General features: G+C 40.9%; 1 protein-coding gene across 6 annotated transcripts in view; it reads left to right on the top strand.

The window, feature by feature from the left end:
• Window positions 1-13282, top strand: part of AGBL1 (AGBL carboxypeptidase 1) — a 754053-nt gene that overhangs the window by 165099 nt on the left and 575672 nt on the right. For all 6 annotated transcript variants that reach the window (XM_070618166.1, XM_070618156.1, XM_070618162.1 and 3 more), the window contains 3 exons: window positions 1973-2121; window positions 3349-3436; window positions 11378-11522. In XM_070618166.1, coding sequence (XP_070474267.1) covers window positions 1973-2121; window positions 3349-3436; window positions 11378-11522 — 382 coding nt within the window. The remainder of the gene's footprint in view (window positions 1-1972; window positions 2122-3348; window positions 3437-11377; window positions 11523-13282) is intronic.

Raw genomic sequence — 13282 nt, 5'->3', positions numbered from 1 at the left:
CTTGCAGGCAGAAGAGACTGTTGTTCTTGTTATAATTCTTTCTATTATAACAGTGCTGACTTGCTACATACCAAAAAGCAAGATATATAACCCATCTTCTCTGGGTGAACTTCTAAGAAAACAGTTTAGAATAGTAATGGTGTTTAAGTCTCGGAATCAGACTTTACCTCTTTCCAACCACGGGACTTTGAGCAAGTTACCTAACTTGCTCCATGCCTTTATTTCCCCACCCACGAAATGGGACAGTCATAGAAGCCATGTCACAGGGATTTTATGAGACTGAGGTAACATACATACAGCTCTTAAAATAGCACCTGGTGCATGGTAAGCACTCAGTCAACCTTAGCTCTGACTCAGGGGTGCATGTTCACCACGGCTGGAGCTCCCCATTTAGTAAAGCTCAGACCTGTGTTGTATCCACCTGCTGAGTTATTTTTGAAGTTTTCCATTTTTCAGGGGAGGTGAATGGACATCCTTTTTTTTGTATATGGAGTATTTCAAGGAAGCCCAACATGTAAAACCTGTAGAAATTGAACTATTTGGGCTGGAGAAGGGAAGGGCAGTTATGTGAAGATTCCTTCTCAGCCTTCTTCTCTTTCTTGTTTGTCAGCTCAGTTTCTACTTCTTCCTATGGCTCCTGCTTTTACTATTCCTTCTGTCCATATATCATGTTTAAAGCATCCGGAAGAGGAGACCTAATTAGGAGTCTCCTAGTGGGACACTGATCAATCCAGCATGTGCCTGAGCTGCTGGCCTCGCTCGGGTCTCTTTCTCCATGCATCTGCCTTTGGTCAGAGTGTAGAATCCTAAACCAATCAGTGGTGGTCAGGGTAACATCAAATGACAGAAAACAACCTTCTTACAGGAAAAGAAATTTTATGATTACTTTTTGGAGAGAGCATTGTGGGCACAGCAGATGATTTGAGGGTCATAGATTTTCCAGAATTGTTCTTATGAGTGCCACTCAGTGGGTTATGCTTCGTTTGTTGTATGGTGAGCTCAATGGTTAGAGTGTGACGCTTATGGTGATAGTGTGAGGGGTCAAACTCCATCACTTAGCTCTGCTCTGCTTGTGTCTTACATAAAGCTCTACCTTTCTACAGATATCACTGGAGAATGCCATTTATCAGGGGTCCAGAGAGGGAGAGTAGGAATGGCTTAGGGGAAAACCATTACCTTTTCTAGAAGAGCATACCAAGGAGATGGGACACTCATATTTTTGCAAATGAAATATCCTGATGATAAGGTTTAAGTCAAAACAGCATTGCTGATTCTGTTGCTAAAGCTCAAAAAAGTAATTACTTTTGAAGACATAGTGACTGGGAGAGCACATGAGACCCTCCTGGGGTGCTGGAAGTGTCCCATATATTGATTTAAATAATTGTCAAACAGGTGTATCCAACAAATTTGTTTAAATTCATTGAGTTGTACACTTAAGACTTGTGTACTTTACCGCATGTAACTTAAATCAATTAAAAAGGGAAAAAACAAACACACGACTCCTGAGTTGGTAGCTTAATTCATGTTTGTCACTTTGCTGGGGATTTACATATATTATACTACTTAATCTCTACAAACAGCACTGCAAGTTTAGACACTATTTCCATTTTCCATGTGAGGAAACTGAGGCTCAAAAGTAGTGTCTAGCATCAAATGGTAATGGTATATCCAACCAGATGTGACCGAATTTTCTTGCATTTTTCCAGCTAGATAGAAACTTCATTACAGTTTTTAAAAAAGATATGCTGCAGTTGTGTAACTGACTCTTCTAGTACCAAAAAACCTGCTCCCCACCCCCTGAATTTCCAAAGCCAGTGTCCAATATTGTGAGATAGGATGACAACTATAACAAACCAGCCACCTGAGCTCCTGGGTCTTAGATCTGTCATCCGGAAGCTGAGATGTGTAGGTTCTCAGTGTTGGAAGTGACCTTAAAGACTTTAACCCTGCAATCTTGCTTCTGCCTTTGCAGGTTTGAGTATGACTTGTTGGTCAATGCCGATGTGAACAACACCCAGCACCAGCAGTGGTTCTACTTCCGGGTGAGCGGTATGAGGGCTGCTGTCCCTTACCGCTTCAACGTCATCAACTGTGAGAAGCCCAACAGCCAGTTTAATTATGGTAAGAGCTTCTGGGGTAAGACTTTCTGGACAACACCAGGAATGACATCACTTTGTGTTTGGATTATTACCGGAAGCCCTGCTTGGGTTCCCAAAGGGCTTGAGGTTGGGCTGACACATTTTGGCTGCCAGGAGTGGCAGGAAGATGGCCAATCTATGACAAACTGCTGCTGTGGAAGGGGAAGCTGGAAATCCTCACTCTGCCATGGAATGTTAATGGCACGCAGAACATTCTACTACTTCCTGACTCCTCTGCCCCACTTTGAACTTTGTGAGGTTGGTGAGCCCTCACATTTATTCCTTCTCTCCATTTCCTAAACCCACAGTAGCAAATGTCTTGACCTGTTGGTCACAAGACCGAAGAACAACAAAGTCCAATCGGACAACACTAATTTGCATTCTAAGAAACTCTGGAGAAAGTTTAAATTCTCATGGCTATCTGTGGCCATTTTGGAGGAGACATTCAAGGGACAAAGACTGCTCAGTAGCCTATATTTATTTGGAATGTTTCCAGGAATGGGAAATTCTGTGTGGTATTGCTGGCTCATATACCAATTTGTTGCGTGGTTTTGAGTAAAAAGTAAGTTATTCCTAGATCTCTAGGATACTAGGCACAGGATACTGCCTCTATTTACTAACTAAATAGACCCCTGCAGGTATAGAAAGAGAAAATATGAACCTTGACTCTTGTATTCGCTTTGTGTGGCTGCTGTAACTAATGTCACAAACTTCGTGGCTTAAAACAAGACATTTATTCTCCTACAGTTCTGGGGTCCACAGTCTAAAATCAGCTGCACTGGGCTAAAGTCAAGGGGTTGGCAAGGCCATGCTCCCTCTGGAGATTCTAGGGGGTTTCTGTTTCCTTTGCTTTTCCAGCTTTTAGAGCTACATTCCTTGCGTTCTTTGGCTTATGACCCCTTCCTCCATCTTCTAAGCCAAAACTTCTTCAAATCTCCCTCTGCTTCAGTCACATTTTCTCTCTTCCGTAACCGCCTTCTGGCTCCCTTTATAAGGACGTTTGAGTGCATGTATCCCACCAGGATAATCGCCTCATCTCAAGATCCTTAACTTATCACATCTACAAAATCTCTTTTGCTCTAACAGGTAAACATTCACGGCCCCAGGAATTAAGACCTGACATCTTTGGGGGCCATTATTCAGCCTACCACAGCTCTCTTTCTCTTTTCTCTTTCCCTCATGGATTAAGTCCTGCTTTTATTTTGTGTAGGGATGCAGCCAACTCTGTATTCTGTGAAGGAGGCTCTTCTTGGCAGACCCACCTGGATACGGATGGGCCATGAAATCTGTTATTACAAGTAAGTTAGAGTGTTGTTAGTGTCCTGTTCTCTGCTCTTTCATTCCCTCTCAATTTCCTGCTTTTCCATGTTGATCTTGTAAACCTTAGCAATCTGTGCTTGTCTGCTATACTTGTTGTCATTCTGTTCCAATGGGAAATACCCTGCCCTTCAGAGGCAAAAGCATGTTGAATGAGACCCCCAATAAATTCCAAGAAATATCTTTTGATTTTTCTGAAAAATCGTCGATCCTCATTTAAACACATTAAAACCTTTAGACTTGTTGTTGGATATTAGAAGTTGTACAGGCTCAACCTGTCATTAGGGCATCAAGCCTTGGTTCTACACCTGTTTCCATTGGTTCCAGTGCATGAAAAGGCTGAGATGTTCTGGCCTATTCCTATCCATCCTGTGCTTCCGTTTGCCAAAGTACTTGAGAGTAAATATGTGACAAATATACTTAAGTAACTGTTCCTACACAGCATGATGATTTTCTGGAAAGAATAAAAGAGGGAGGTTTTCAAAATTCATCTTCAACCCTTGATCAGTAGCCAGTTTCATCAATTTATCCTGTAAAGTTGTAATGAAATTTAAATTATCCATAACTTTTGATAAAAGAAATGGATTCCAGATCCATGAATTGCTTATGTGTGCATTTTCTTTTGATGGAAAATAAAATTCAAATTTGTAAGAAAAAAAAGGTAGGAATTGTTAGGAGAGGTAGAAACTATGTAATTAATTATTAGCTCATTGTTAGTTTCTTATAAAAACAGGTAGGCTAGTATTTATTTTCTTGGATAAAGTAAGTCATCTCTTTCTGAGATTACAAGAGGCCTCTAAAAAAGCATTATCAGACATTCTTGAGTATAGGATTGTTATCAATATCAAAAAGAAAGAGAGTATGTACTCTTATGCCTCTTGGCTTTTGAAGCTGTGAGGACAGGATGCATAGAAAAGGTCAAGAATCTTGTTGCTGTGTCAGACACAAAGGCAAAAATCACCATACAGATAACAATAGTCTACAAAACAGAGAGCTAGGCCGACTAATAGTTTGTAATAAAAGAGTTGGCAGTCTTCAGTGCTTGATGTAGTAGGATATGGACCTGGGTAGCAATTTCATTGTATGCTTTAGGACAGTAACAAAATATTACAATTCTGTTGGTTTTCCATTCCCCTGTATGGCTATTACTCCCTGGCCTCCCTATCTTGAGACTCTCAGGATCTTTTTATGGTCCAAAGAGATTTAAACTAAAATCATCTTGAGGTGATAGAGGCCACAACTGCAAGAAAATATAATGAAAGCCTAAATTTGGACCTTGGTGTGTCAAGAATAACTTTTAGTGTCCTCTGAAAATGATAACCCGAAATAAACGTGAAAGACCTGGCTTGCAGCTGGCTTGGATCTGGAGCTTAGTAAGAGATGGGCAGACATAGCATTTAGCATCCTTTCCCAGTGGGGTACTCCTCTCTCTGGAGGCTGCTTGTCTTGGAAGTGGAGAATAAGGAGCAGGCTTAAGGGAACTAAGCATCTGCCAAAAGGAGAAGGAAGAAGAAGCCACATGTCTAAAAGCACAGCCTTGGCCTAAGGAAAGCCAGTGTTAATGTTAATAGCTTTTAGATTCATTAACAAGACAATTGTTATGTGATTAAAGAGCAACAGAGGGGTAATATGAAAACCATGAATGTGTAATGTAATTCATTTTTCATATTCCAGCCATGAATACAACAGAGATGAAAGGATAAGATTGCTACATTGTACTGTAGTTTGTTTTACAATTGTTCACCACATTGTGTTAACAAATTTCCAATAATGTGATCTAACAACAGGATAGATATGTGTATCTCTATTCAACCACAAATCAGAACACCTCTCCCTACTGTAGAGTGCCATAGATTATACAATCGATTTCTCCCCTTTTACCCATCACAATCTTTGAGTTGATCTGCTTTAGAAGATTTCTTTGTTTCGTTCCTGCCTTTATTGTCTCTGATGTATTAATTTGGGAGAACTTTACTTCCTCATTTCTTTGTCTCCAATATGTCAACAGAAACTCAGAAGTTCTATTTCTACTATGCTGTCAAATTCCCAGATTTAGTGCCATGTTCTAAAGGGGTGCCAGGGTGCTCATGGTGGAGAGAGAACCATGAGCCACGTACCTGGATATATATGGAGGGTGAAATCAAAAAGGACGCTTGGAAGGAATAGGGTATTCATTTCCTTCAAAAGGTGACAGCAATGATGATCCGTTAAGGAGGTGGGCTGGCTGCTTTGTGGGTCCGGTCATCATCGTTAGAAAGTGGTCTCTGAACTATTTTGATAAGATATATTTATGCATGTACTTCTAATATAGATTTGTTCATAAATTATCTTTTAATCAATCATATGCACATTACTATATTATGTTTACTCAATCATATGCACATTGCTATGTTATGTTTAGTCAATCATATGTACATTACTATATATTATGTACATTAGAAACCGTAAAAAGTTAAGAATTTTAAATGATGAGAAAAAAATGAAACAAATAATAATTTTAAATGTCTACCTAATTGTTAAATTTTTATATTATTGATAACTCAGGGCATACTATACCCTTAGGGTTTACCGTGAAAAATATAGTTGGAAATAGTCTTTTGGATAATTTTGAAAAATTTGCGTTAACTTCCCAGATCCAATAAGATTATTTTTATACAAATAAGAATTCTTAAGAAAGAGCTAGTATTAAGAGTAGGAGATGGGTCATGTGCGTGTTTCCAGTTTCTTGGTCATTTGTGCTTGAAATTTAATATTATCATCAATCTATGGCTTCTATGCAGAATTAAAAAAAACCTAATAGTCGATATTGTGAAGTTTAGTTTAATTTAAATCATATGATCTGTAAATCCACTAAAGTAGGCTTCTGCAAACTTAAAGACCTTGCTAGAAGCTAAAAGCAAAAGAATGAGGGAGGTGGTGAGCCGTTTCCACTCTTCCCTCGGGAAGCCTCCATATGAAAACCATAGATGTAAAATGTAATGTACTTTTTTATATTCCAGCCCTCTAACAACAGAGAAGAATGGATAAGATTTCTGTGCTGTAATCTAGTTTGTTCTATAATTATTCATCTCATTAAGTTGACTTGGACCGCATAAGGGCAGTGGTGTCGATCCCCATATTAAACCTTAGACAACTTAATTTCTTTCTTATTACCTAGCTCATAATAAATTTAAGGAGAAATTCTAATATTTTCTCCCTGTGTTCAGTCAATCATCTTGCCCTTCCCCTGCAGCACCTCTTCCCACTATGAGACCCCCCTCTCCCACCCACCTTGCAAACCACTAGGCCAGAAAATAAAAAGTGATCTTCTGGAGGGACGAACATAGATAGGCAGACACATTTTTCCATGCCTCTCTTAAAAGTAAGCAGGGATAGTTTTCATTTCTGCTTTATTTACTTCCCTGTGGTTTGCTTGTTTCTCTAAGGTACACACCTCACACCTTTTCGAATTCTTTCCCAGCTCTGGTCTAAAGTAATTTTGGTGCTGAAGGGCAGAGGGAGGGAAGTGACATGCTCAGAGTGGCCATGTAATACACAACGGCTGATCTCTTCTGACATTTATCTCTGCTCGTGAGAGGAGATGGAACAGCTCACTCATGAAGATGAATGTCATACAAGAGCTCTGCCATCACGCATCCTTCCGAGGGATCTCAGGAGAGAGATTTGGTGTTATATAGAATATTAGAAACCCTGCAGACACAGGGAAGCCTGGCCACTTGGCTGCTCTGCCGCATTAGATCCTGTTAAGTGAAATGATGTACCCTTGTTAAACAGAGCCATTGCCATTATAAGATTATCTAATTCACTCTCTATCTTGGCATCTGCTTACTTCATGCACGCACAGAAAAAAAATGACTTCCCAGCATATTTTTAAGTACAAATGAAAATAGATTGAGTTCATAACTATGCATTTGTGTACTTTGCTCCTTGCTTCATTGAAGGCTTTATGATTATAAAAGTGCAGATCTTTCTAAAGATAAATGGTTCAGGGAATGGAAACACAAAGGGGAGCTTTTAAACTGTGGAATGGCTAGATCTAACCAGCCTGGGTCATCTTTGACCCAAGATGACGTATGTAGGATCTGGCAAATCGGAGACCACACTTGATTTTCGTCAGGCTTCTTCTCCACCTAGAAGGGTAGATTGAGGAGAGAAAGTACTTGGAATCATTAATGGCGTGACCTTGGGAAAATTATTCCAACCTCTCTCAACCTCAGATTCCTTATCTGTAAAATGGGATAATAATGGTATCTCCCTGATAGAGCTGTCCTGAAGATTAAGTGAAATGAGATGAAGCATGTGGAAAGCTTAGAACAGTGTCTGATACACAGTAGGTGTTCAATGAATGTTAGAAATTATTATTAACAATTAGTGGAACATCTGGTGGCATCAAATACCAATGACGCAAAGAATCATAATGATATGGATCGTTTTCACCAGCTCTCAGATGGGTTCTTTTACATTCCTTTTGATATTTTGGACTTTACGTTTATAGGCAGCCCTGATTTATGAAGACCAAAACTTCAAATTCTTACTTGCTGAATTGGATCAAAAGCCCTCTTGTCTTTTTATCTGTGCCTAAGAGATGGATGATGTAATGAAAATAATCTTGGTCTTGTGGTAAACTCATACCTGGGGTTGAGTCCTGCTTTACTATGCTTGTTGTGTGGAGTTGCTCAAGACCTTTAATATCTGTGAGCCTCAATTTGCCCAGCTGTAGAGTGTGTGTAATAATACCTTGAAAGGATATCATTAGGATTAGAGGTAAAATACGTTAAGCATCCTAATTATTACGCTTGGAGTCTAAGGCCATTTATTCTACAAACATTAACTGAACAGCTACTAAGTTCAGGTACTGTGCCAAGTATGAAGATACACAAATGCATAAGCATAAGCCCTGCCAGAACGTGTCGGCAGTGAGCGAGAGGCCCAGTGCGATAAGAAGTAGGCAAAAGGGCAGGTATCTGGGAAGGCTTCCTGAAAGAGGAAACACTTGAATCTTGAAGGAAGAAGAGGAGTTGGCTGAATAAAGAAGGAACGAGTCCTCTTTACAAAGGAAGAACATGGAAACCTTTTAAAATATGAGGGATGAATGTTACTGCCTTACAAACATCCCTCAATATGTTCACATCATAGTTGGGAAAACAAAAATAACTTGTTGATGAGATCTTGCTTTATCATGGACGAATTGAGTTGTAGCGAGCCAAGTGTTTCCCTTTAGAGACATAGCAAATGTTTCACTTTGAAGAAGGTGATCTTGGGCAAGTTTAAAAATCTCCCAAGAGGAAGGTTTCGTTAGAGTCAAGTCACCTGGATTCTCCTTCTATGGTACCACCGCCAGGAGACGCCAGTGAGGAAACCTGATTCCTTTAGCTTCAGCTAAAGTTTAGAGCCTGGACTAGGATTGTAACTGAATCTCCTTTAGCGGAACTTCACCCTAAATGAGGTGATATGCATTTTCCTTAAACTCAGCAGTCTGCAGCCATCCTGGAGAGGGCTGGCTTTTCAGTGGGGAGCGTTTAGTCTTGCCCACGAGAATCTTGCTCACTAAGCTACAGCAGTGTATGTGTGTGTGTTGAGGGGAGTGAGAAGGTAGATTTCAGATAGCTAAAACCACCATTCGAATTCCTTACCCTTACCTTAAATCGCTAGGACCTGGGCCCGCAGATGCTCAGAAGCGGAGGATTATCCCATTTAATTTCTCCTTCACTGTAGCTGCTCCTTCCCTGGAGTGCAGGTTTGGTTGGAATGGCAGCAAGAGCATAGGGATGTGGATTTCACATTCTCACTTCCTCTCTCTTCCTTGTTCTTGCCTGTGGCTGGTGGGGTAAGGTTGAGTTGGCTTCAATGTGCCTGTGATTTCAGTGTCTTAGTAGTACAGTGGGAAAACTAAAAAGAAGCAAGACTCATGTCAAAGCAGACTACTCCCATGGGCCCTCCTGGGCATCTACTAATCTTGAGGAAAGAAGCAGGCTCTGTCTCCACTGTTTGCGGGTGAAGAACTTGGGGATGGTGAGGCACCAGATGTGTGTTTCCACCTGCCTTTACATTCATGAATATGTCTATGTGGATGTGTGCGTGTGCACATGTATGCATTTGTCTGCTCACACATGTATGTTTCCAGATGAAACTCTCTTCCACATTTTGATTGGTTGTCAAAATTTTGGCCATTTTGACTGGCTCATTTCATTTCGATTGGCTCTTCCATCGTAGAAGGGCATAATTGACTAGGTTCAGCTAGGTGTAAACTGAATTTGTGTTTGCAGTGGAGCCTTTACTAGTGAAATCAGAAAGAGGGTAAAAGGTAGAGCGTATATGGCTTGCATGCTTTCTGAGCTAACATCTGCTTCTTTACATGCTGTCTAATAACCAGAGCGCTAGCTCTGGAGTAACTATAGAACTTTGGGGAGATCTGGAGAAAGTGGACCCAATTAGATATCAAGATTAGATGGCAGCAGGGGTGAAAATGCCTTTTTGAAGTTTCTAGTCCTATAATCGCCAAGGAAATGACCCCTATTAATGTGATGCTGAAAAGCTGGCTAGGATAGTCACTTTGGGCTTACACTGTGGTATCCTTCTTTCCCTAGAATGACCAAGGCTTGAGGATGCTGTATTGGCAGAAACTGAGGCAAGAGAAATGTATCAGGCCATAATTCATGGGACTACCACTTCTCTTACTCCCATTCTTAGTTTTATAAATATCAAAACCCCACAAAACCACAAGAAACAAGATAGTAGACTTCTATTTCCTCCTCTCTTCCTTGCTTGATCGTTTTGCTTTGGTGGTAGAGGGGGGTGGCACGAAGGCAGCAAAAAGTCAGAAAAGAATAATCCATGTTTTTTATATTCTCAAGAACAAACAGAATAATTACATCATTTTTTTCCTCTCCCCACTCTTTTCCCCAAGAAAATCCAAAAGCACAATGGACTTGTAAGCCAATGTTGTAAATGTTCAAAGGTGAAATTACATCTTTGGTGTCCGGGTGGGTTTTGCATTATAATGCAGCCTTGATGACAACATTTCTCAGGAAAGCCTGCACAGCTCTCTCAGCATCAACAGACAAGGCGAGAGCATAACTGGCGGTGTGTGGGGAAAATATTGCTCAGAATGTACTTCTGGGTGCAATTTACTTTGATACTTTTCCTGAAGTATCAAAATTGGTTCTTCATCTTTGATAAAGGAAAATGTGCATTCCCAAGCTATAAGAAGCCGAACCATATTTGGGGTGACAAACATATTCCTTTGGGAAGAAAGTATTGTGTAGCGGAAAGAACAAAGGCTTTGCAGACAGACAGATCTGGGTTCAAGTCCTGTATTGACCACCTACTAGCCCTGCGACCTTTGACAAGTTAGTTTTTCTAAGCTTTTGTTTCTTCATCCACACAATGGGTTGTTGCAGTGATAATGTAAGATGATTTGTTAAGTGTCGAGTTGGAACTCAGCATATAGTAGTGATGGTTTGAGTTGGAACTCAGCATAGCGGTGATTCCTGAGAAGCCCACTTGGCAGGTGGAAGGGGAAAGAGGAGCTGTACTCTGTGTTATCTGGGGAGAGGCAGGGGTTGGAGGAACACACATTTGGGTAACAAAGTGTATGTCTGCAATAGAATTCCAGGAAAAACAGAATTATTCACATTTTCCTCTATTTTCTAGCTCAGTGACTCTGTAGCCTTCATTTTCAGACACAGCCAGGAAGGCCCCATGGCATATATGCCACAATTACGAGACAGATGGACCAGCTTACACGTTGCTGATCTGGCTCATGACCTGGCAGTAAGCTCATTTGTACATTTCTCTGTTTTCTAAATTCCACCCAGAGTGTTTTGCCAGTATGTAACACAAGAGGTATATAGCATCTGGAACCCCAAATGACTGTTGCCCCACCTCTCCCTCATTCTCCTCTCTTCTCCTTTCTCTTCTAGAAATCATTATCACCAGAGTGCAGCTGTCACAGGGGGAGCATCTGGGAAGTGTTATTATACCCTCACGTTTGCTGTCACCTTCCCGCATGATGAAGATGTCTGCTACCTGGCCTACCACTATCCCTATACCTACTCAGCCCTCATGGTAACTTCCTCTTTACAGCACTACCCCAGCAGGACCAAGGGGCTCCTGGAGGTTTTGCTGGGGACATTCAGGAGACATCCTGGTGGGGAACTTTGCCTTCCTGAGGGAGCCAGGGTTTGTTGTCACTGACTTGGTGGCTTTATATTTGTCCGCTCTCCTTCCTTGGACAGAGCATTAGGCTGAGGTAATGACCGTGACATTCTGAAGGCCCAAGTGGCATGTGATGTGCCTCATTGGCAGGCTGAGCATAGGCGGCATGGGAATTTCTCAGGGGCTCTATAAGATGCCCTCAAGTTAAACATGAAGTAGTGAGATTGGAGTGGGATTATCAAGTTGAAATGGGGTAAAGCAATAGCATAAAGTGAGATGCAAATTTAGAGGACATTCACTCATTGAGAGGAGGGAAGCAGAAAGCAGGAAGATGAAACTTGGAAAAACTCTCTGAGTCTGTGAGCAAGCAGCCACTTCAGCTTTCCAGTGGTTGCCATGGCCATGGGCTGGAGGCTGCAGGAAGGGTTGAAGCTGGACAAAAAGTGAAAGAAGAAAACACTGAGTCACTGCAAATGAGGGCCACAATCTTTTTATGCAAGGAGTGTAGTGTAAGTCAGCCCAAACTGGAAGTTACCATTCTTCTGTCTATCAGACCCTGCAAAATGTTCATTAGGCAAATTCCAGCAAACTGCTTAACCCATGCAGTTTTCTGTCATTTAAAACAGTTGGCAAACTATCCCTTTCCCCTAGCTATTTCAAGGATATCCTGAGGATTAATGAGCTAAAGTATCTTCTATAAAGCACTTTCATCCTTCGTGTTAATGCAAAATGTTATTAGCATATTTATAATAATATGTGTATATATGAGTGTATGTATCACTTAGCCTGAAGGATGAGCATTTTCATTTTTAAGTCTGTGATAAGGAGTTGGGAAAGATAATAACCAAGAACATCTTTGCCTTCAAAAGGAATGTGCAGGTATAAATGAAAATTTTTCTCCATCGAGAAGGATTATCTTAAACCACTTGGCTGACTGCTTCCTGAGAGTGCATCTATCCTGCTCTCCATATGTTGTCTTGCCTAAAGAGAGATTTTTACTGTTTTCCAGATTGCAAAAGATACACAACTAGTATTATTTGTGTATCACACTTAGAGATCGCAAGAAGTTAATCCAAGAAATGTGCATCACAAGCTATGCTGCAACAAGCCATGTTTGTTAGAAAACATGCTTGTTGCCTTTAGGGACCCAGAACAGTCTAGATTCATGATCCCCTTCAACAGCTGCTTTTATTGTCTTGCCTGTGAAACAGCGCACAGGGAAAGTCTTCCAGGAAAGGGATTCCTGTTTGAATGTGTGTTTGCCTTTTCCACTGGGGGAATGATCCGTGGGTCCAGGACACTGTCTTTTCACTTGTTAGGATATCTTAGACCCTGCTGAGATTCTCAGTGTTCGTATATAAAACTTTACAACACAAGAGATTTGGGAAATTGTCTAATTCAGCCTTGTTATTTATAGATGCAAACATCGAGGCCTAGAAATCTCACATCTAGCTAGTAGCCAAGCAGAGAAAGAGCACTGGCCTTTGACATCTGTTCCTGTGCTCTTTCCACTTTACTGTAGAGGAATGTAGAAGGAATTCAAAAGAACTTCTGCTCTGGGATCAGATCAGTGTCCTTGCTTGCTGTCACATACACTAGCTACTACAACTGCAGTCCACTTTTATAGGCACAGGTTGTCATCACGGTGTGTGATGATATAATCTCTGATA

Source organism: Equus przewalskii, chromosome 1 (genome assembly GCF_037783145.1).
Source record: "Equus przewalskii isolate Varuska chromosome 1, EquPr2, whole genome shotgun sequence".
Lineage (NCBI taxonomy): Eukaryota > Metazoa > Chordata > Mammalia > Perissodactyla > Equidae > Equus > Equus przewalskii.
Note: the sequence above shows the minus strand (reverse complement) of the source record. Positions and strands in the feature narration are given on the sequence as shown.